Raw genomic sequence first — 23,472 nt, 5'->3', positions numbered from 1 at the left:
TCCCTGACAGATCCCTTTTAAAAGGTGGGAAATGGTAGAGAGATTCCTTAAAAAGCTGCTATGAAATGGAGACTTGGAGAAATATGACTATTCCATGACATTCATTTTCCACTTTTCTTCTCCCGCCTGACTTCTCTACCATCCACAAACTTCTGGAAGTCTGGTACAATACAGGCAGTTTTACAGCAGAAACTTATTGCACTGAGTCTGCAATTCTTACTTTTAAGCCCACACAATGACACACACATGCACACACACACACATACATACACACACAAACATATACGCACACAGAAACACACTGACATTCAGTGTGTGGAGATAGTGAATCAGGCCATCTCTGAGAGAGGAAGGGAGGGAGAAACAAAGCCACACCTGTTGTATTCAGCGCATGTGACAAATACAATTTGATTTGATCTCTCACTCTCTCATGCCCCCTCTCTCTTCTTCCTTCATTACACGCCAAATAGGATTTCTGATTAGACACAGAGACACGTGTTAATGTGAAAGACGTGTCTGAGCCTCCTAGCTTGGTGTGTTATGTGCTGTTCACCTCCGTATTTGGAAGAGTTCAGGATAATACTGTATACTGCTTTAACTCTAGCAGGGAGACTGATGAGTTTAGGTGTTGTGTGGGTTGGAGTTTGTGCTTTTGGGGACTCGTCTTAAAACACATTAACTCAGACTTCCTCTTTCACTCTCTCTTTCTCTCTCCATCTTTATCTCATTGATTTGATTTGGGTGGAGTCAATAACACAGCACAGATATAGACACATTCTGAAGAGACATTCGCACACACACTTCTGTCAAACTGAGTGGAAAGCCCTAGCGGAGGATGTGGTAGCGAGCGAGGGCTAATGATATTCCCCTTCGAACATATGGCGATGTTTCCCTGTTCCCAGCACCACCTCTGTCTGTCTGTCTGTCTCTGACAGGAGGCATGAAAAGGTGTCAGAGTGCACAGGTGTTCTTAAGCCCCCTGATAGAGGAGTGGAGGGGAGGAAAGAGTGTCAGGGTGGCTTGTCCTTCAAGACTATTGAGGTGCACTGGCATAGAAGTGTGTACAGGAAAAAGGTACAATATACTACATGACACAATACAACATCCTGTAAACCATACTGATGAGGGCAGCGTTTTACTCAACACAACTCGGTACCACGTAGGCTCGTTGTTGTTTCCGCTCCAGCAACATCTCTCTATTGGATCAGAATTGGCATCACAATATATTCTGCACTCTGCACACACAGTGTCATCTCATCAAGGCTTTGCAAATCAAAATTGCCCATCCTTCCCCTTAACTTTAAAACTCTGTGTTTCGCTGTCTCTCAGTGTCTGTCCAAGGTCCATTACCGTTGGCTCTACTGTTGTCTTTGTACCTCCCAGTCAGCCCCTTCCCCTGATACAATAATACCCACACAGACACACTCTGCCTGCCAGGAACATAGTTCAATGCAGAGACGTGTGAAAAACTCTACCAGAAAATAGTTATGACACCGTTTGAAAGACAAATGCCCTCCACACACTTTGTAAAGAAAAGTGATTTAGTCAGAAATAGACTAGTAAATGTATTATATGAGGTATGTTTGCTTTTTGTTTGCCATGTGATTATTGTACAATGCAATACATCTATAATGTTGACATGATAATATGAATCCTATTGAAGGCTGCTTGCTCCGTTTACCAGGTCCAGGGAGGTAGGATGTAGTTGGACTTGTCTTTGGCCCACTGCCATCCCACAGGCCCAGGGAGGTAGGATGTAGGTGGACTTGTCTTTGGCCCACTGCCATCCCACAGGCCCAGGGAGGTAGGATGTAGGTGGACTTGTCTTTGGCCCACTGCCATCCCACAGGCCCAGGGAGGTAGGATGTAGGTGGACTTGTCTTTGGCCCACTGCCATCCCACAGGCCCAGGGAGGTAGGATGTAGTTGGACTTGTCTTTGGCCCACTGCCATCCCACAGGTCCAGGGAGGTAGGATGTAGGTGGACTTGTCTTTGGCCCACTGCCATCCCACAGGCCCAGGGAGGTAGGATGTAGGTGGACTTGTCTTTAGCCCACTGCCATCCCACAGGCCCATGGAGGTAGGATGTAGTTGGACTTGTCTTTGGCCCACTGCCATCCCACAGGTCCAGGGAGGTAGGATGTAGTTGGACTTGTCTTTGGCCCACTGCCATCCCACAGGTCCAGGGAGGTAGGATGTAGGTGGACTTGTCTTTGGCCCACTGCCATCCCACCGGTCCAGGGAGGTAGGATGTAGTTGGACTTGTCTTTGGCCCATTGCCATCCCACAGGTCCAGGGAGGTAGGATGTAGGTGGACTTGTATTTGGCCCACTGCCATCCCACAGGCCCAGGGAGGTAGGATGTAGTTGGACTTGTCTTTGGCCCACTGCCATCCCACAGGCCCAGGGAGGTAGGATGTAGTTGGACTTGTCTTTGGCCCACTGCCATCCCACAGGCCCAGGGAGGTAGGATGTAGTTGGACTTGTCTTTGGCCCACTGCCATCCCACAGGCCCAGGGAGGTAGGATGTAGTTGGACTTGTCTTTGGCCCACTGCCATCCCACAGGCCCAGGGAGGTAGGATGTAGGTGGACTTGTCTTTGGCCCATTGCCATCCCACAGGTCCAGGGAGGTAGGATGTAGTTGGACTTGTCTTTGGCCCATTGCCATCCCACTGGTCCAGGGAGGTAGGATGTAGTTGGACTTGTCTTTGGCCCATTGCCATCCCACAGGTCCAGGGAGGTAGGATGTAGGTGGACTTGTATTTGGCCCACTGCCATCCCACAGGCCCAGGGAGGTAGGATGTAGTTGGACTTGTCTTTGGCCCACTGCCATCCCACAGGCCCAGGGAGGTAGGATGTAGTTGGACTTGTCTTTGGCCCACTGCCATCCCACAGGCCCAGGGAGGTAGGATGTAGGTGGACTTGTCTTTGGCCCACTGCCATCCCACAGGCCCAGGGAGGTAGGATGTAGGTGGACTTGTCTTTGGCCCACTGCCATCCCACAGGCCCAGGGAGGTAGGATGTAGGTGGACTTGTCTTTGGCCCACTGCCATCCCACAGGCCCAGGGAGGTAGGATGTAGGTGTACTTGTCTTTGGCCCACTGCCATCCCACAGGCCCAGGGAGGTAGGATGTAGGTGGACTTGTCTTTGGCCCACTGCCATCCCACAGGCCCAGGGAGGTAGGATGTAGGTGGACTTGTCTTGGCCCACTGCCATCCCACAGGCCCAGGGAGGTAGGATGTAGGTGGACTTGTCTTTGGCCCACTGCCATCCCACAGGCCCAGGGAGGTAGGATGTAGGTGGACTTGTCTTTGGCCCACTGCCATCCCACAGGCCCAGGGAGGTAGGATGTAGTTGGACTTGTATTTGGCCCACTGCCATCCCACAAACCCAGGGAGGTAGGATGTAGTTGGACTTGTCTTTGGCCCATTGCCATCCCACAGGTCCAGGGAGGTAGGATGTAGGTGGACTTGTATTTGGCCCACTGCCATCCCACAGGCCCAGGGAGGTAGGATGTAGTTGGACTTGTCTTTGGCCCATTGCCATCCCACCGGTCCAGGGAGGTAGGATGTAGTTGGACTTGTCTTTGGCCCATTGCCATCCCACAGGTCCAGGGAGGTAGGATGTAGGTGGACTTGTATTTGGCCCACTGCCATCCCACAGGCCCAGGGAGGTAGGATGTAGTTGGACTTGTCTTTGGCCCACTGCCATCCCACAGGCCCAGGGAGGTAGGATGTAGGTGGACTTGTCTTTGGCCCATTGCCATCCCACAGGTCCAGGGAGGTAGGATGTAGGTGGACTTGTATTTGGCCCACTGCCATCCCACAGGCCCAGGGAGGTAGGATGTAGTTGGACTTGTCTTTGGCCCACTGCCATCCCACAGGCCCAGGGAGGTAGGATGTAGTTGGACTTGTCTTTGGCCCACTGCCATCCCACAGGCCCAGGGAGGTAGGATGTAGTTGGACTTGTCTTTGGCCCACTGCCATCCCACAGGCCCAGGGAGGTAGGATGTAGGTGGACTTGTCTTTGGCCCACTGCCATCCCACAGGCCCAGGGAGGTAGGATGTAGGTGGACTTGTCTTTGGCCCACTGCCATCCCACAGGCCCAGGGAGGTAGGATGTAGGTGGACTTGTCTTTGGCCCACTGCCATCCCAGGGGAAAGTCAACTCTTTAGGCTCAACATCACTGTCTCTCCAGGAATCTTACTCCTGCTACCTTTTCTGACTGCACTCGCAACAGCAACATTTTTCAGAGCTAAACTCTCCCAAGGTCTCCCTTCCTCCCTCGCTCTCTTCATTTTTTTCACAAGAGTGCACCCATCCGGAGGTTACAACACCCCTGGCCCAGCCTGTCGTGAAGAAAAGAAGAAACTTGAAGAGCTCAGCACAGCAGTGAATGGCTTTAAACAAATCAACTCAAACCCTGGTTGGTGCTGCTCTCAGGTGAAAAAGCCCACTTCCTAATGGCACCAGTTGACGGGGCTGCACAAAGTGGTAGCTCACCGCAGACAGCAGAATCTCTCCCTCCCTGAGGGATCTGGTGCAGTAGGAGTCTCCTCGCGGGCAGAGAAGTGACGACTACTGCTTTCTTTCCCACTGTGAGAGACACTTATCCACGATGCAGCGCTTTGTTTCACTGTCTCCACTTTCACATTGCGAACAAAAACACCAGTAACCTTCAGAGCACCCAAGCCATTATCTAAACATCCTCTCCATCTCCAAAATAACAAGATGCGTCTCTTCCTATCACATCTATATTTAGCAACCGTTCCTTCTCGCTATATTAAATTCATTTTTCTTTCCCAAGGTGTTTCATCTGTGTGCGCTGTGCAGTACAACCCTGAATGTTTAGAAATAGATTTTCATTTTGAAGACTGCACATGAAATGACACTGTAATAAGTGAAAGACAGATTGAATATGATCTCTTGATCATTTTGGTTGTGCTGTCAAATGTCCAGTATGCCTAATTATAGTGGTGAATGTCCTTGTAATCAGTGCAGAAACTTAAAACGCATACTTAACAACTACACTAAGTACAGGCCTGGGGCGACAAAGATATGGGAATATTCCACTAACATCCTTTAAATAGGGACTCAATTATCACTTGGAAATGAATAGTTGAATCATTAGAAACCATTGGACCATAGCCCCAAGACTAAAGGGGAGATTCTATTTGGATGGGCTCCTAGATGCTGGTCTAAGGCCAGTTTTCCCGAATAATGGTAAAGGTTAGGATTCGGGGTGGGCTTCTGCCTGTGTGCTACTGCTTGCCCCTGTTGTCGCCCCCTTCTGGCTATTCTAAGCATAGCCGCTGGTTGGAACCAATGGTTTGGATGTAAACTCAGGAAAAAAAAGAAATGTCCTCTCACTGTCAACTGCTTTTATTTTCAGCTAAATTAACTTGTGTAAATATTTGTTACACATTAACATGTGTAAATATGAACATAACAAGTTTCAACAACTGAGACATAAACTGAACAAGTTCCACAGACATGTGACTAACAGAAATTGAATAATGTGTCCCTGAACAAACGAGGTCGAAATCAAAGTAACAGCCACCAGCTGCATTTAGTACTGCAGTGCATCTCATCATGGACTGCACCAGATTTACCAGTTCTTGCTGTGAGATGTTACCCCACTCTTCCACCAAGGCACCTGCAAGTTCCCGGACATTTCTGGGGGGAATGGCCCTAGCCCTCACCCTCTGATCCAACAGGTCCCAGACCAGGTCAATGTGATTGAGATCCGGACTCTTCGCTGGCAATGGCAGAACACTGACATTTCTGTCTTGCAGGAAATCACACACAGAACGAGCTGTATGGCTGGTGACATTGTCGTGCTGGAGAGTCATGTCAGGATGAGCCTGCAGGAAGGGTACCACATGAGGGAGGAGGATGTCTTCCCTGTAACACAGCGTTGAGATTGCCTGCAATGACAACAAGCTCAGTCCGATGATGCTGTGACACACCGCCCCAGACCATGACGGACCCTCCACCTCCAAATCGATTCCGCTCCAGAGTACAGGCCTCGGTGTAACACTCATTCCTTCGACAATAAACGCGAATCCGACCATCACCCCTGGTGAGACAAAACCGTGACTCTTCAGAGAATAGCACTTTTTGCCAGTCCTGTCTGGTCCAGCGCCGGTGGGTTTGTGCCCATAGGTGACGTTGTTGCCGGTTACAACTGGCCTACAAGCCCTCAGTCCAGCCTCTCTCAGCCTATTGCGGACAGTCTGAGCACTGATGGAGGGATTGTGTGTTCCTGGTGTAACTCGGGCAGTTGTTGTTGCCATCCTGTACCTGTCCCGCAGGTGTGATGTTCGGATGTACCAATCCTGTGCAGGTGTTGTTACACGTGGTCTGCCACTGCGAGGACGATCAGCTGTCCATCCTCTCCCTGTAGCGCTGTCTTAGGCACCTCACAGTACGGACACCGCAATTTATTGCCTTGGCCACATCTGCAGTCCTCATGCCTCCTTGCAGCATGCCTAAGGCACGTTCACACAAATGAGCAGGGACCCTGGGCATCTTTCTTTTGGTGTTTTTCAGAGTCAGTAGAAAGGCCTCTTTAGTGTTCTAAGTTTTCATAACTGTGACCTTAATTGCCTACCGTCTGTAAGCTGTTAGTGTCCTAACGACCGTTCCACAGGTACATGTTCATTAATTGTTTATGGTTCATTGAACAAGCATGGGAAACAGTCTTTAAACCCTTTACAATGAAAATCTGTGAAGTTATTTGGATTTTTATGAATTATCTTTGAAATACAGGGTCCTGAAAAAGGGACGTTTCTTTTTTTGCTGAGTTTCTATGTAGATGACCGATAGGGGGTGCTGTGTTGAAGCCACCATGCTTCCATCTTGGTACCTCCCACCTTTGTAAAACATATTTTGGAAGCTATAGAAGCTACATGTATTAATGTCTACATTCGTTTTGACATTCTATTACAGACACCTTCATGCATAAGGTATATTATGTGAGCTAAACATAAAAATAAACATGAACAAATATATAAAAAAAACATTTTCCTTAAAGTATATATTTTTGAAATGACTAATGTTACTGTCCTCACTACAGGAAAAAAGACATAAATCAATGTAATTTTGTCCTTGAAACATATATTTGAAATAGTGTAGAATTCCATTCATTCCTATGGAGGACTGATCCTACTGGGGAGTACCAATATGGCCGACCATGCTTCTCACTGGCCAATACATAGCATCAGCAATCCAGGGTTTATATACATCATTGGTTGGAACCCTACCACCTGTACTCTCCTCCTGTTGCATTTGGTTCTTGACCTTGTTCATGTGATGTGGCCCTAAAGATTGTTGTCCCCTCCCTCCCTCCCTGCGTTTCTCTTACAGTCCTGTCACTCTCATCAGCATGTGCCCGGAGCAGTATGAGTGAGTATCTGCATGCCCCTCCCCAGGGAGATCAGAATGCCCCTGAACAGTCTGCCCTCCTCCCTGTCGCTGCATCCACAACTCACCACCCCCACTAAGCCGTCATACCGCATGTTGCCTGTCTGCCCGATTGACCAACCAACCTACCAAACTCTCCCCTTTACAGCCTCCTCTTCCTCCTAACCTCCTCTCCATCCCATTAGCAGTTCCGTAACTCATGGCTCCTCTTCCTCCTAACCTCCTCTCCATCCCATTAGCAGTTCCGTAACTCTTGGCCCGACTTCCTAGATCAGCACAATCTTCTGTTGGTTCTTTGTTGATTATATTCTCCTAGATTTCTAGCTGCTGATTGTTTCATTTGATTGAAGTCTTTTTGGTTGTCATTGTGTTTCATGTTGTACCCATCTCCACCCCTCCATTCCCTCTCTTCAGGCTTTCCCAGTCTCCCCAGTTCTCTCATGATGACACTCATTCCAGGATAGAGCAGTATGCTAGCAGGTACTGTACACTACCATCACACAAACCTTACACGTACTTGGTATACCAATGACTGTCTATGCCAGACTATTGTCCATTAAGGGTAGAGACAGTAGGGCTCGCCTCCCCTGCCAATTTGACTGTGCCCCCTTAGTGCCAGCCATTCCATATGCTATTCTGACATGGATCTTTCCTTCTCATTAACCATTAACCCACAGGTGAATCACTACAGCCCCTGACTGTTACCAGATAACAAGCTGCCTTGACACTCACACACACACAGCCAGACAGACTCTGCATTAACAAAGCTATCCCAATGTCAGCCTTGGGCCAGAGTAGGGATCATGTTCTCTTTGTCTTCATCTCCCTAGGAGCTATGAGGCTCCCCTCGCTCCCTCTCTTTATTACACAGCTCAATACATAGAGCCTTTCATCTGCTGGCCCAATCTAATTACCGTGGGTGGGTGGGTGGGTGGGTGGGTGGGTGTGTGTGTGTGTGTGAGCCTGTCTCTGTGTGTGTGTGTGTGTGTGAGAGCACCAAGGCCAGGGCCAGTAATCAACTGTGTTCCCCATCCCAACCGCATAGATCTAACACAACACACACATACACTCCCGCCGTGCCCAATAGGATTTGACCGGTGTGGCTCCGAACCTCTCGTCCCGGCCATGTGCAGCACTGTACCATAATCCATCTCATGTCATAACTGGGTCCCATATTGCGATGGCTGATCCCCTAGCTGTTGGGCTAAACTCTGCCTGATGTCTGCCGTCCACTCCTTATGTTATGTTACATTTCATCCATTCAGCTAGAATGGTCCACTAGCCAACAGGGGTTGCATCTGTACCCAGCAGTGTTTGGTAGGCGTTGACCCTCATGGTAACGTTTCTGAACTAATCCAGCTAATGACTGTATCTGTGTTTCTCAGGCTGGCTCAGATGGAACGCTCCAACGGTTCTCTGCCCACTGACAGCAGCTCAGCTACAGGAAGCATGTAAGTAACCATTAGTAACTGTTTCCCCTCTGTCCACCTACCTGTCAGTAACCATTAGTAACTGTTTCCCCTCTGTCCACCTACCTGTCAGTAACCATTAGTAACTGTTTCCCCTCTGTCCACCTACCTGTCAGTAACCATTAGTAACTGTTTCCCCTCTGTCCACTTACCTGTCAGTAACCATTAGTAACTGTTTCCCCTCTGTCCACCTACCTGTCAGTAACCATTAGTAACTGTTTCCCCTCTGTCCATCTACCTGTCAGTAACCATTAGTAACTGTTTCCCTCTGTCCACCTACCTGTCAGTAACCATTAGTAACTGTTTCCCTCTGTCCACCTACCTGTCAGTAACCATTAGTAACTGTTTCCCCTCTGTCCACCTACCTGTCAGTAACCATTAGTAACTGTTTCCCCTCTGTCCACCTACCTGTCAGTAACCATTAGTAACTGTTTCCCCTCTGTCCACCTACCTGTCAGTAACCATTAGTAACTGTTTCCCCTCTGTCCATCTACCTGTCAGTAACCATTAGTAACTGTTTCCCCTCTGTCCACCTACCTGTCAGTAACCATTAGTAACTGTTTCCCCTCTGTCCATCTACCTGTCAGTAACCATGAGCTACTGTTTCCCCTCTGTCCACCTACCTGTCAGTAACCATTAGTAACTGTTTCCCCTCTGTCCACCTACCTGTAAGTAACCATTAGTAACTGTTTCCCCTCTGTCCACCTACCTGTCAGTAACCATTAGTAACTGTTTCCCCTCTGTCCACCTACCCGTCAGTAACCATTAGTAACTGTTTCCCCTCTGTCCACCTACCTGTCAGTAACCATTAGTAACTGTTTCCCCTCTGTCCACCTACCTGTCAGTAACCATTAGTAACTGTTTCCCCTCTGTCCACCTACCTGTCAGTAACCATTAGTAACCGTTTCCATTAGCAACTGTTTCCCCTCTGTCCACCTACCTGTCAGTAACCATTAGTAACTGTTTCCCCTCTGTCCACCTACCTGTCAGTAACCATTAGTAACTGTTTCCCCTCTGTCCTCCTACCTGTCAGTAACCATTAGACACTGTCGTCCTACCTGTCAGTAGCCATTAGACTCTGTCCACCTACCTGTCAGTAACCATTAGTAACTGTTTCCCCTCTGTCCACCTACCTGTCAGTAACCATTAGTAACTGTTTCCCCTCTGTCCACCTACCTGTCAGTAACCATTAGTAACTGTTTCCCCTCTGTCCACTTACCTGTCAGTAACCATTAGTAACTGTTTCCCCTCTGTCCACCTACCTGTCAGTAACCATTAGTAACTGTTTCCCCTCTGTCCATCTACCTGTCAGTAACCATTAGTAACTGTTTCCCCTCTGTCCACCTACCTGTCAGTAACCATTAGTAACTGTTTCCCCTCTGTCCACCTACCTGTCAGTAACCATTAGTAACTGTTTCCCCTCTGTCCACCTACCTGTCAGTAACCATTAGTAACTGTTTCCCCTCTGTCCACCTACCTGTCAGTAACCATTAGTAACTGTTTCCCCTCTGTCCACCTACCTGTCAGTAACCATTAGTAACTGTTTCCCCTCTGTCCATCTACCTGTCAGTAACCATTAGTAACTGTTTCCCTCTGTCCACCTACCTGTCAGTAACCATTAGTAACTGTTTCCCCTCTGTCCATCTACCTGTCAGTAACCATGAGCTACTGTTTCCCTCTGTCCACCTACCTGTCAGTAACCATTAGTAACTGTTTCCCCTCTGTCCACCTACCTGTAAGTAACCATTAGTAACTGTTTCCCCTCTGTCCACCTACCTGTCAGTAACCATTAGTAACTGTTTCCCCTCTGTCCACCTACCCGTCAGTAACCATTAGTAACTGTTTCCCCTCTGTCCACCTACCTGTCAGTAACCATTAGTAACTGTTTCCCCTCTGTCCACCTACCTGTCAGTAACCATTAGTAACTGTTTCCCCTCTGTCCACCTACCTGTCAGTAACCATTAGTAACCGTTTCCATTAGCAACTGTTTCCCCTCTGTCCACCTACCTGTCAGTAACCATTAGTAACTGTTTCCCCTCTGTCCACCTACCTGTCAGTAACCATTAGTAACTGTTTCCCCTCTGTCCTCCTACCTGTCAGTAACCATTAGACACTGTCGTCCTACCTGTCAGTAGCCATTAGACTCTGTCCTCCTACCTGTCAGTAGCCATTAGACTCTGTCCTCCTACCTGTCAGTAACCATTAGACTCTGTCCTCCTACCTGTCAGTAACCATTAGACTCTGTCATCCTACCTGTCAGTAACCATTAGACTCTGTCCTCCTACCTGTCAGTAGCCATTAGACTCTGTCCTCCTACCTGCCAGTAACCATTAGACTCTGTCCTCCTACCTGTCAGTAACCATTAGACTCTGTCCTCCTACCTGTCAGTAACCATTAGACTCTGTCCTCCTACCTGTCAGTAACCGTTAGTCTGTCCTCCTACCTGTCAGTAACCATTAGACTCTGTCCTCCTACCTGTCAGTAACCATTAGACTCTGTCCCCCTACCTGCCAGTAACCATTAGACTCTGTACTCCTACCTGTCAGTAACCATTAGACTCTGTCCTCCTACCTGCCAGTAACCATTAGACTCTGTCCTCCTACCTGTCAGTAACCGTTAGACTCTGTCCTCCTACCTGCCAGTAACCATTATACTCTGTCCTCCTACCTGCCAGTAACCATTAGACTCTGTCCACCTACCTGTCAGTAACCATTAGACTCTGTCCTCCTACCTGTCAGTAACCATTAGACTCTGTCCTCCTACCTGTCAGTAACCATTAGACTCTGTCCTCCTACCTGTCAGTAACCATTAGACTCTGTCCTCCTACCTGTCAGTAACCATTAGACTCTGTCCTCCTACCTGTCAGTAACCATTAGACTCTGTCCTCCTACCTGTCATTAACCATTAGACTCTGTCCTCCTACCTGTCAGTAGCCATTAGACTCTGTCCTCCTACCTGTCAGTAACCATTAGACTCTGTCCTCCTACCTGTCAGTAACCGTTAGTCTGTCCTCCTACCTGTCAGTAGCCATTAGACTCTGTCCTCCTACCTGTCAATAACCGTTAGTCTGTCCTCCTACCTGCCAGTAACCATTAGACTCTGTCCTCCTACCTGTCAGTAACCATTAGACTCTGTCCTCCTACCTGTCAGTAACCATTAGACTCTGTCCTCCAACCTGTCAGTAACCATTAGACTCTGTCCTCCTACCTGTCAGTAACCATTAGACTCTGTCCACCTACCTGTCAGTAACCATTAGACTCTGTCCTCCTACCTGTCAGTAACCGTTAGTCTGTCCTCCTACCTGTCAGTAACCATTAGACTCTGTCCTCCTACCTGTCAGTAACCATTAGACTCTGTCCACCTACCTGTCAGTAACCATTAGACTCTGTCCTCCTACCTGTCAGTAACCATTAGATTCTGTCCTCCTACCTGCCAGTAACCATTAGACTCTGTCCTCCTACCTGTCAGTAACCATTAGTCTGTCCTCCTACCTGTCAGTAGCCATTAGACTCTGTCCTCCTACCTATCAGTAACCATTAGACTCTGTCCACCTACCTGTCAGTAGCCATTAGACTCTGTCCTCCTACCTGTCAGTAACCATTAGACTCTGTCCTCCTACCTGCCAGTAACCATTAGACTCTGTCCTCCTACCTGTCAGTAACCATTAGACTCTGTCCTCCAACCTGTCAGTAACCATTAGACTCTGTCCTCCTACCTGTCAGTAACCATTAGACTCTGTCCTCCTACCTGTCAGTAACCATTAGACTCTGTCCTCCTACCTGTCAGTAACCATTAGACTCTGTCCTCCTACCTGTCAATAACCATTAGACTCAGACCTCCTACCTGTCAGTAACCATTAGACTCTGTCCTCCTACCTATCAGTAACCATTAGACTCTGTCGTCCTACCTGTCAGTAGCCATTAGACTCTGTCCTCCTACCTGTCAGTAACCATTAGACTCTGTCCTCCTACCTGTCAGTAACCATTAGACTCTGTCCTCCTACCTGCCAGTAACCATTAGACTCTGTCCTCCTACCTGTCAGTAACCATTAGACTCTGTCCTCCTACCTGCCAGTAACCATTAGACTCTGTCCTCCTACCTGTCAGTAACCATTAGACTCTGTCCTCCTACCTGTCAGTAACCATTAGACTCTGTCCTCCTACCTGTCAGTAGCCATTAGACTCTGTCCTCCTACCTGTCAGTAACCATTAGACTCTGTCCTCCTACCTGTCAGTAACCATTAGACTCTGTCCTCCTACCTGTCAGTAACCATTAGACTCTGTCCTCCTACCTGTCAGTAACCATTAGACTCTGTCCTCCTACCTGCCAGTAACCATTAGACTCTGTCCTCCTACCTGTCAGTAACCATTAGACTCTGTCCTCCTACCTGTCAGTAACCATTAGACTCTGTCCTCCTACCTGTCAGTAGCCATTAGACTCTGTCCTCCTACCTGTCAGTAGCCATTAGACTCTGTCCTCCTACCTGTCAATAAACATTAGACTCTGTCCACCTACCTGTCAGTAACCATTAGACTCTGTCCTCCTACCTGTCAATAACCATTAGACTCTGTCCACCTACCTGTCAGTAGCCATTAGACTCTGTCCTCCTACCTGTCAGTAACCATTAGACTCTGTCCTCCTACCTGTCAGTAACCATTAGACTCTGTCCTCCTACCTATCAGTAACCATTAGACTCTGTCCTCCTACCTGTCAGTAACCATTATACTCTGTCCTCCTACCTGTCAGTAACCATTAGACTCTGTCCTCCTACCTGTCAGTAACCATTAGACTCTGTCCTCCTACCTGTCAGTAACCATTAGACTCTGTCCTCCTACCTGTCAGTAACCATTATACTCTGTCCTCCTACCTGTCAGTAACCATTAGACTCTGTCCTCCTACCTGTCAGTAACCATTAGACTCTGTCCTCCTACCTGTCAGTAACCGTTAGACTCTGTCCTCCTACCTGTCATTATCTGGTCTGTGGACCGCTGATGATAGTAATTGAAGAGACGGAGAACAATAAATTGGAAAGAGGGAGGATAGAAAACAAGATGGGGGAGAGGATAGAAAACAAGATGGGGGAGAGGATAGAAAACAAGATGGGGAGAGGATAGAAAACAAGATGGGGAGAGGATAGAAAACAAGATGGGGGAGAGGATAGAAAACAAGATGGGGGAGAGGATAGAAAACAAGATGGGGAGAGGATAGAAAACAAGATGGGGGAGAGGATAGAAAACAAGATGGGGAGAGGATAGAAAACAAGATGGGGAGAGGATAGAAAACAAGATGGGGAGAGGATATAAAACAAGATGGGGAGAGGATAGAAAACAAGATGGGGAGAGGATAGAAAACAGAGATGGGGAGAGGATATAAAACAAGATGGGGAGAGGATATAAAACAAGATGGGGGAGAGGATTGAAAACAAGATGGGGAGAGGATAGAAAACAAGATGGGGAGAGGATAGAAAACAAGATGGGGAGAGGATAGAAAACAAGATGGGGAGAGGATAGAAAACAAGATGGGGAGAGGATAAAAACAAGATGGGGAGAGGATAAAAACAAGATGGGGAGAGGATAGAAAACAAGATGGGGAGAGGATATAAAACAAGATGGGAGAGGATAGAAAACAAGATGGGGAGGATAGAGATGGATGGGGAGAGGATAGAAAACAAGATGGGGAGAGGATAAAAACAAGATGGGGAGAGGATAGAAAACAAGATGGGGAGAGGATAGAAAACAAGATGGGGAGAGGATAGAAAACAAGATGGGGAGAGGATAAAAACAAGATGGGGAGAGGATAGAAAACAAGATGGGGAGAGGATATAAAACAAGATGGGGGAGAGGATAGAAAACAAGATGGGGAGAGGATATAAAACAAGATGGGGAGAGGATGGAAAACAAGATGGGGAGAGGATAGAAAACAAGATGGGGAGAGGATAGAAAACAAGATGGGGGAGAGGATAGAAAACAAGATGGGGAGAGGATAGAAAACAAGATGGGGGAGAGGATAGAAAACAAGATGGGGAGAGGATGGAAAACAAGATGGGGGAGAGGATATAAAACAAGATGGGGAGAGGATAGAAAACAAGATGGGGGAGAGGATAGAAAACAAGATGGGAGAGGATATAAAACAAGATGGGGAGAGGATGGAAAACAAGATGGGGGAGAGGATAGAAAACAAGATGGGGAGAGGATAGAAAACAAGATGGGGAGAGGATATAAAACAAGATGGGGAGAGGATAAAAAACAAGATGGGGAGAGGATATAAAACAAGATGGGGAGAGGATAGAAAACAAGATGGGGGAGAGGATAGAAAACAAGATGGGGAGAGGATATAAAACAAGATGGGAGAGGATAGAAAACAAGATGGGGTAGAGGATAGAAAACAAGATGGGGAGAGGATATAAAACAAGATGGGGAGAGGATAGAAAACAAGATGGGGAGAGGATAGAAAACAAGATGGGGGAGAGGATAGAAAACAAGATGGGGAGAGGATAAAAAACAAGATGGGGAGAGGATAGAAAACAAGATGGGGAGAGGATATAAAACAAGATGGGGAGAGGATAGAAAACAAGATGGGGAGAGGATAGAAAACAAGATGGGGAGAGGATAAAAAACAAGATGGGGAGAGGATAGAAAACAAGATGGGGAGAGGATAGAAAACAAGATGGGGAGAGGATAAAAAACAAGATGGGGAGAGGATAGAAAACAAGATGGGGAGAGGATATAAAACAAGATGGGGGAGAGGATAGAAAACAAGATGGGGAGAGGATATAAAACAAGATGGGGAGAGGATAGAAAACAAGATGGGGAGAGGATAGAAAACAAGATGGGGAGAGGATATAAAACAAGATGGGGAGAGGATATAAAACAAGATGGGGAGAGGATAGAAAACAAGATGGGGAGAGGATAGAAAACAAGATGGGGAGAGGATAGAAAACAAGATGGGGAGAGGATAGAAAACAAGATGGGGAGAGGATAGAAAACAAGATGGGGGAGAGGATAGAAAACAAGATGGGGAGAGGATATAAAACAAGATGGGGAGAGGATAGAAAACAAGATGGGGAGAGGATAGAAAACAAGATGGGGAGAGGATAGAAAACAAGATGGGAGAGGATAGAAAACAAGATGGGGTAGAGGATAGAAAACAAGATGGGGAGAGGATAAAAAACAAGATGGGGAGAGGATAGAAAACAAGATGGGGAGAGGATAAAAAACAAGATGGGGAGAGGATAGAAAACAAGATGGGGAGAGGATAGAAAACAAGATGGGGAGAGGATATAAAACAAGATGGGGGAGAGGATAGAAAACAAGATGGGGAGAGGATAGAAAACAAGATGGGGAGAGGATAGAAAACAAGATGGGGAGAGGATATAAAACAAGATGGGGAGAGGATAGAAAACAAGATGGGGAGAGGATAGAAAACAAGATGGGGAGAGGATAGAAAACAAGATGGGGAGAGGATAGAAAACAAGATGGGGAGAGGATAGAAAACAAGATGGGGAGAGGATAGAAAACAAGATGGGGAGAGGATAAAAAACAAGATGGGGAGAGGATAGAAAACAAGATGGGGAGAGGATAGAAAACAAGATGGGGAGAGGATGGAAAACAAGATGGGGAGAGGATAGAAAACAAGATGGGGAGAGGATAGAAAACAAGATGGGGAGAGGATATAAAACAAGATGGGGGAGAGGATAAAAAACAAGATGGGGAGAGGATAGAAAACAAGATGGGGAGAGGATAGAAAACAAGATGGGGAGAGGATATAAAACAAGATGGGGGAGAGGATAGAAAACAAGATGGGGAGAGGATAAAAAACAAGATGGGGAGAGGATATAAAACAAGATGGGGGAGAGGATAGAAAACAAGATGGGGAGAGGATATAAAACAAGATGGGGAGAGGATAGAAAACAAGATGGGGAGAGGATAGAAAACAAGATGGGGAGAGGATAGAAAACAAGATGGGGAGAGGATATAAAACAAGATGGGGAGAGGATAAAAAACAAGATGGGGAGAGGATAGAAAACAAGATGGGGAGAGGATAGAAAACAAGATGGGGAGAGGATATAAAACAAGATGGGGAGAGGATAAAAAACAAGATGGGGAAAGGATAGAAAACAAGATGGGGAGAGAATATAAAACAAGATGGGGGAGAGGATAGAAAACAAGATGGGGAGAGGATAGAAAACAAGATGGGGAGAGGATAGAAAACAAGATGGGGGAGAGGATAGAAAACAAGATGGGGAGAGGATAGAAAACAAGATGGGGAGAGGATAGAAAACAAGATGGGGAGAGGATAGAAAACAAGATGGGGAGAGGATATAAAACAAGATGGGGAGAGGATAGAAAACAAGATGGGGGAGAGGATAGAAAACAAGATGGGGGAGAGGATAGAAAACAAGATGGGGAGAGGATATAAAACAAGATGGGAGAGGATAGAAAACAAGATGGGGAGAGGATAGAAAACAAGATGGGGAGAGGATAGAAAACAAGATGGGGGAGAGGATAGAAAACAAGATGGGGAGAGGATATAAAACAAGATGGGGAGAGGATAAAAAACAAGAGGGGGAGGGAATGGGTGAGAGAAAGAGAATGGGAGACAGAAGAACTGAGAGGGAGGAAAGAAGTTTGAATTACGCACGGGGGAGAAAGATAACGATGAAAAGAGTGGATATTAGATAGGGATATGTTACGGAGAGAACGATGGTTTGCTTTGATAAAGACCTTGGAAAGAGTAGTTTAGAAAGAAAAGGCGAGGGGAGAGAGGGAGAAGAGATCACAAAAGATAGAGAGGCAGTTAGCAGTACAAAGAGAAGGAACATGCTGAAGCTCCAGATGTGTGTGTGTTGTGTGTGAAAGGTTGAGTGTTTCTGTATACCCTTAAAGCTGTCTGGAGGGCATGTTGAGAACTATTCCCAGCTGAGATCCTAATCGGGGGAATGAGTTCTCTAAACTCTGATGCCCTGTGAGGTCACACCCTCTGTGATGCTGGTTTGAGATCTCTGGTCACCCTCTGTGATGCTGGTTGGAGGTCTTTGGTCACCCTCTGTGATTCTGGTTGGAGATCTCTGGTCACCCTCTGGGATGCTGGTTGAGATCTCTGGTCACCCTCTGTGATGCTGGTTGAAGGTCTTTGGTCACCCTCTGTGATGCTGGTTGAAGATATCTGGTCACCCTCTGTGATGCTGGTTGGAGGTCTCTGGTCACCCTCTGTGATGCTGGTTGGAGGTCTCAGGTCACCCTCTGTGATGCTGGTTGGAGATCTCTTGTCACCCTCTGTGATGCTGGTTGGAGGTCTCTGGTCACCCTCTGTGATTCTGGTTGGAAGTCTCTCGTCACCCTCTGTGATGCTGGTTGGAGGTCTCTGGTTACCCTCTGTGATGCTGGTTGAAGGTCTTTGGTCACCCTCTTTGATGCTGGTTGGAGGTCTCTGGTCACCCTCTGTGATGCTGGTTGGAGGTCTCTGGTCACCCACTGTGATGCTGGTTGAAGGTCTTTGGTCACCCTCTGTGATGCTGGTTGGAGATCTCTTGTCACCCTCTGTGATGCTGGTTGGAGGTCTCTGGTCACCCTCTTTGATGCTGGTTGGAGGTCTCTGGTCACCCTCTGTGATGCTGGTTGGAGGTCTCTGGTCACCCACTGTGATGCTGGTTGAAGGTCTTTGGTCACCCTCTGTGATGCTGGTTGGAGATCTCTGTGATGCTGGTTGGAGATCTCTTGTCACCCTCTGTGATGCTGGTTGGAGGTCTCTGGTCACCCTCTGTGATGCTGGTTGGAGGTCTCTGGTCACCCTCTTTGATTCTGTGTTTAGACATTAGAATTAGATGATCTCTCAACCTGCTCTGATACAAGAGCTGAAATCTGCAGTTATCCTGTTTGTGTGTGTGTGTGTGTGTGTGTGTGTGTGTGTGTGTGTGTGTGTGTGTGTGTGTGTGTGTGTGTACAATGAAGTGGGATTTTTTCAGTGAGGACACGTTGCCCAAAAAATCTACCCACACACAAAAGAGCATATGAAGGGATGAGGAGGCTAGAGACAACTGCATGACAGATCTAGAATCAGAGACAGTGAGCACGATAGACAGATAGGAGAGAGAGAGGGAAGAGAGTGACAGAAAGGTAGGAGGAGAGAGAGAGGCAGCGTGGGGAGACTAGGGTCTTGATTCTCACAGCGCGACCAACTTTACACATTCACGTGTACGCCTGCTCTGTCCGCCTGCCCCCCCCACCTCCCTCTGTCCGCCTGCCCCCACACCTCCCTCTGTCCCCCTGCCCCCACCTCCCTCTGTCCCCCTGCCCCCCACCTCCTCTGTCCCCCTGCCCCCACCTCCCTCTGTCCCCCTGCCCCCACCTCCTTCTGTCCGCCTGCCCCCACCTCCTTCTGTCCGCCTGCCCCCCACCTCCTTCTGTCCGCCTGCCCCTACATCTCCCTCTGTCCCCCTCTGTCCCCCTGCCCCCCACCTCCCTCTGTCCCCCTGCCCCCCACCTCCCTCTGTCCGCCTGCCCCCACACCTCCCTCTGTCCGCCTGCCCCCACCTCCCTCTGTCCCCCTGCCCCCCACCTCCCTCTGTCCCCCTGCCTTCTCCTCTTAAAAGCTCTATTTTAAAACAGGCGGTGCTTGAGACTCCCCCAAGTACCATTTCACCACAGTAATGGACAGAACGTGCTTTTCTGCTCTGATTTTACTCTGCCTAACAACTCTGCTTCAGAGAGAGAGAGACTCCCAAGCCCGTTGGGGAGTTGCAGCAATGAGACAAGATCTGTCTGGATCGCAATTTGGGAGAATAAATGGGGTACAATTTTTATTATAATATAATTATTTTTTTAAGTACAGAAACAGGACAAATACACAGAGTCAGTGATAATCAGGTAATGATGAGGAAGAAGGTTAATGTGATAGTAACATTAGAAGTAGCAGGGTAGAAACACCCTCCAGGCTCCAACCATTTATCCTCTCATCTCGTTGTTCCTCACATCAGCCCAGTAAGTATAACCACTGTAGTTATGTTCTAGCCCTGTCTACTCAGCTAATATCCCATTATATGGCCTGCTTTCATCATGATTTTACTCTTTTTTTTTTGTTCAGAAGTAGATTTCCCACTCTACTCTTTGAGAGACATTTTATTCCATTTTTTTGAGTGTGTCAGCCATTTTGGGATAAGGACACAATTGGTAAATCTAAACCCAAAACACAATGCAGCGGTAGGTCTAATGTCACCCTGCGTCCTTGTGTCAACGTTAACAGGTGAGTTAGCGATGCTTCCTTTAAAAGGATCAAGTCCCTGGAATCTGTGGACAAGCATTTTAAACAGCTGTAAATCCTGTCTAAGCTGATTTGAACGCAGCCAATCATCAATTTGCTTGTGTGGGGTGTTTGAACAGCTTGTACTCTGCCAAGGATTAATCTGATTCCCTTTTATTTCACGCTTTTTGATTTCAAGTGTTTTTTTTTTAAGTCATATCTAATTCTGTTCCACCTACGCTTGATCTCTAGAGCCTCTTCATCTCTCCAACTCCTCCATCTGAGTCTTAGCTCACACACACTGATACACACACACTGATACACACACACTGATACACACACACTGATACACACACACTGATACACACACACTGATACACACACACATATAAACACGCACTTACAGTGGGGCAAAAAGGATTTAGTCAGCCACCAATTTGTGCAAGTTCTCCCACTTAAAATGATGAGAGAGGCCTGTAATTGTCATCATAGGTACACTTCAACTATGACAGACAAAATGAGGGGAAAAAATCCAGAAAATCACATTGTAGGATTTTTTATTAATTTATTTGCAAATTATGGTGGAAAATAAGTATTTGGTCACCTACAAACAAGCAATATTTCTGGCTCTCACAGGCCTGTAACTTCTTCTTTAAGAGGCTCATCTGTCCTCCACTCGTTACCTGTATTAATGGCACCTGTTTGAACTTGTTATCAGTATAAAAGACACCTGTCCACAACCTCAAACAGTCACACTCCAAACTCCACTATGGCCACCAGAAACAAAATTGTAGACCTGCACCAGGCTGGGAAGACTGAATCTGCAATAGGTAAGCAGCTTGATTTGAAGAAATCAACTGTGGGAGGAATTATTAGGAAATGGAAGACATACAAGACCACTGATAATCTCCCTCGATCTGGGGCTCCACGCAAGATCTCACCCTGTGGGGTCAAAATGATCACAAGAACGGTGAGCAAAAATCCCAGAACCACACGGGGGGACCTAGTGAATGACCTGCAGAGAGCTGGGACCAAAGTAACAAAGCCTACCATCAGTAACACACTACGCCGCCAGGGACTCAAATCCTGCAGTGCCAGACGTGTCCCCCTGCTTAAGCCAGTACATGTCCAGGCCCGTCTGAAGTTTGCTAGAGAGCATTTGGATGATCCAGAAGAAGATTGGGAGAATGTCATATGGTCAGATGAAACCAAAATATAACTTTTTGGTAAAAACTCAACTCGTCGTGTTTGGAGGACAAAGAATGCTGAGTTGCATCCAAAGAACACCATACCTACTGTGAAGCATGGGGGTGGAAACATCATGCTTTGGGGCTGTTTTTCTGCAAAGGGACCAGGACGACTGATCCGTGTAAAGGAAAGAATGAATGGGGCCATGTATCGTGAGATTTTGAGTGAAACCTCCTTCCATCAGCAAGAGCATTGAAGATGAAACGTGGCTGGGTCTTTCAGCATGACAATGATCCCAAACACACCGCCCGGGCAACGAAGGAGTGGCTTCATAAGAAGCATTTCAAGGTCCTGGTGTGGCCTAGCCAGTCTCCAGATCTCCATCCCATATAAAATCTTTGGAGGGAGTTGAAAGTCTGTGTTGCCCAGCAACAGCCCCAAAACATCACTGCTCTAGAGGAGATCTGCATGGAGGAATGGGCCAAAATACCAGCAACAGTGTGTGAAAACCTTGTGAAGACTTACAGAAAACATTTGACCTCTGTCATTGCCAACAAAGGTATTGAGATAAACTTTTGTTATTGACCAAATACTTATTTTCCACCATAATTTGCAAATAAATTCATAAAAAATCCTACAATGTGATTTTCTGGATTTTTTTCTTCTCATTTTGTCTGTCATAGTTGAAGTGTACCTATGATGAAAATTACAGGACACTCTCATCTTTTTAAGTGGGAGAACTTGCACAATTGGTGGCTGACAATACTTTTTTGCCCCACTGTATACACACACACATTGATACACACACATGTACTGTCATTAATTAAGTGTGTGTGTGTGTGTCCGGGTGTCCGTTAGGAAAATGTGGTAGCGGATATTAACCTGCAACATTTTAATTTAGCGGACATTTGAGAAATTTACCGGACCCATATGCATTTGTTGTGAAACCTGATTAGAGCGTCCACCGACGGTGCTCAGAATGACACTGGGCGTCCACCCACGATGATCAGAATGACACTGGGCATCCACCCACGGTGCTCAGAATGACACTGGGCGTCCACCCACGGTGCTCAGAATGACACTGGGCGTCCACCCACGCTGCTCAGAATGACACTGGGCGTCCACCCACGGTGCTCAGAATGACACTGGGCGTCCACCCACGGTGCTCAGAATGACACTGGGCGTCCACCCACGCTGCTCAGAATGACACTGGGCGTCCACCCACGCTGCTCAGAATGACACTGGGCGTCCACCCACGTTGTTCAGAATGACACTGGGCGTCCACCCACGCTGCTCAGAATGACACTGGGCGTCCACCCACGCTGCTCAGAATGACACTGGGCGTCCACCCACGATGATCAGAATGACACTGGGCATCCACCCACGGTGCTCAGAATGACACTGGGCGTCCACCCACGGTGCTCAGAATGACACTGGGCGTCCACCCACGGTGCTCAGAATGACACTGGGCGTCCACCCACGGTGCTCAGAATGACACTGGGGGTCCACCCACGGTGCTCAGAAAGACACTGGGCGTCCACCCACGGTGCTCAGAATGACACTGGGCGTCCACCCACGGTGTTCAGAATGACACTGGGCGTCCACCCACGGTGCTCAGAATGACACTGGGCGTCCACCCACGGTGCTCAGAATGACACTGGGCGTCCACCCACGGTGCTCAGAATGACACTGGGCATCCACCCACGGTGCTCAGAATGACACTGGGCGTCCACCCACGGTGCTCAGAATGACACTGGGCGTCCACCCACGTTGTTCAGAATGACACTGGGCGTCCACCCACGTTGCTCAGAATGACACTGGGCGTCCACCCACGTTGTTCAGAATGACACTGGGCGTCCACCCACGTTGCTCAGAATGACACTGGGCGTCCACCCACGGTGCTCAGAATGACACTGGGCGTCCACCCACGTTGTTCAGAATGACACTGGGCGTCCACCCACGGTGCTCAGAATGACAGAAATCACATTTAGATGATGGTCATTCATATTAACAGAACATGCAGGTTGAGGATGCAGCGATGTGCTGTCCTTCTTACCGAATTCTGATGTGCACTTTTACTTTTCCTCAGACAACATGACGATTAAGGCCTAGGATACATAAAATACACTTTTAAAAGCCATTAGTCTGATGC

General features: G+C 47.6%; 1 protein-coding gene across 6 annotated transcripts in view; it reads left to right on the top strand.

Moving 5' to 3' along the window:
* utrn (utrophin) overlaps positions 1–23,472 on the top strand; it is a 407,872-nt gene that overhangs the window by 362,060 nt on the left and 22,340 nt on the right. For 4 of the 6 annotated variants that reach the window (XM_065026301.1, XM_065026302.1, XM_065026300.1 and 1 more), the window contains 3 exons: positions 7,369–7,407; positions 7,840–7,905; positions 8,811–8,876. In XM_065026301.1, coding sequence (XP_064882373.1) covers positions 7,369–7,407; positions 7,840–7,905; positions 8,811–8,876 — 171 coding nt within the window. The remainder of the gene's footprint in view (positions 1–7,368; positions 7,408–7,839; positions 7,906–8,810; positions 8,877–23,472) is intronic. The other 2 variants (XM_065026304.1, XM_065026305.1) reach the window with 2 other exon arrangements.

The sequence above is a fragment of the Oncorhynchus nerka genome, linkage group LG13, assembly GCF_034236695.1.
Source record: "Oncorhynchus nerka isolate Pitt River linkage group LG13, Oner_Uvic_2.0, whole genome shotgun sequence".
NCBI classification, from domain to species: domain Eukaryota; kingdom Metazoa; phylum Chordata; class Actinopteri; order Salmoniformes; family Salmonidae; genus Oncorhynchus; species Oncorhynchus nerka.
Note: the sequence above shows the minus strand (reverse complement) of the source record. Positions and strands in the feature narration are given on the sequence as shown.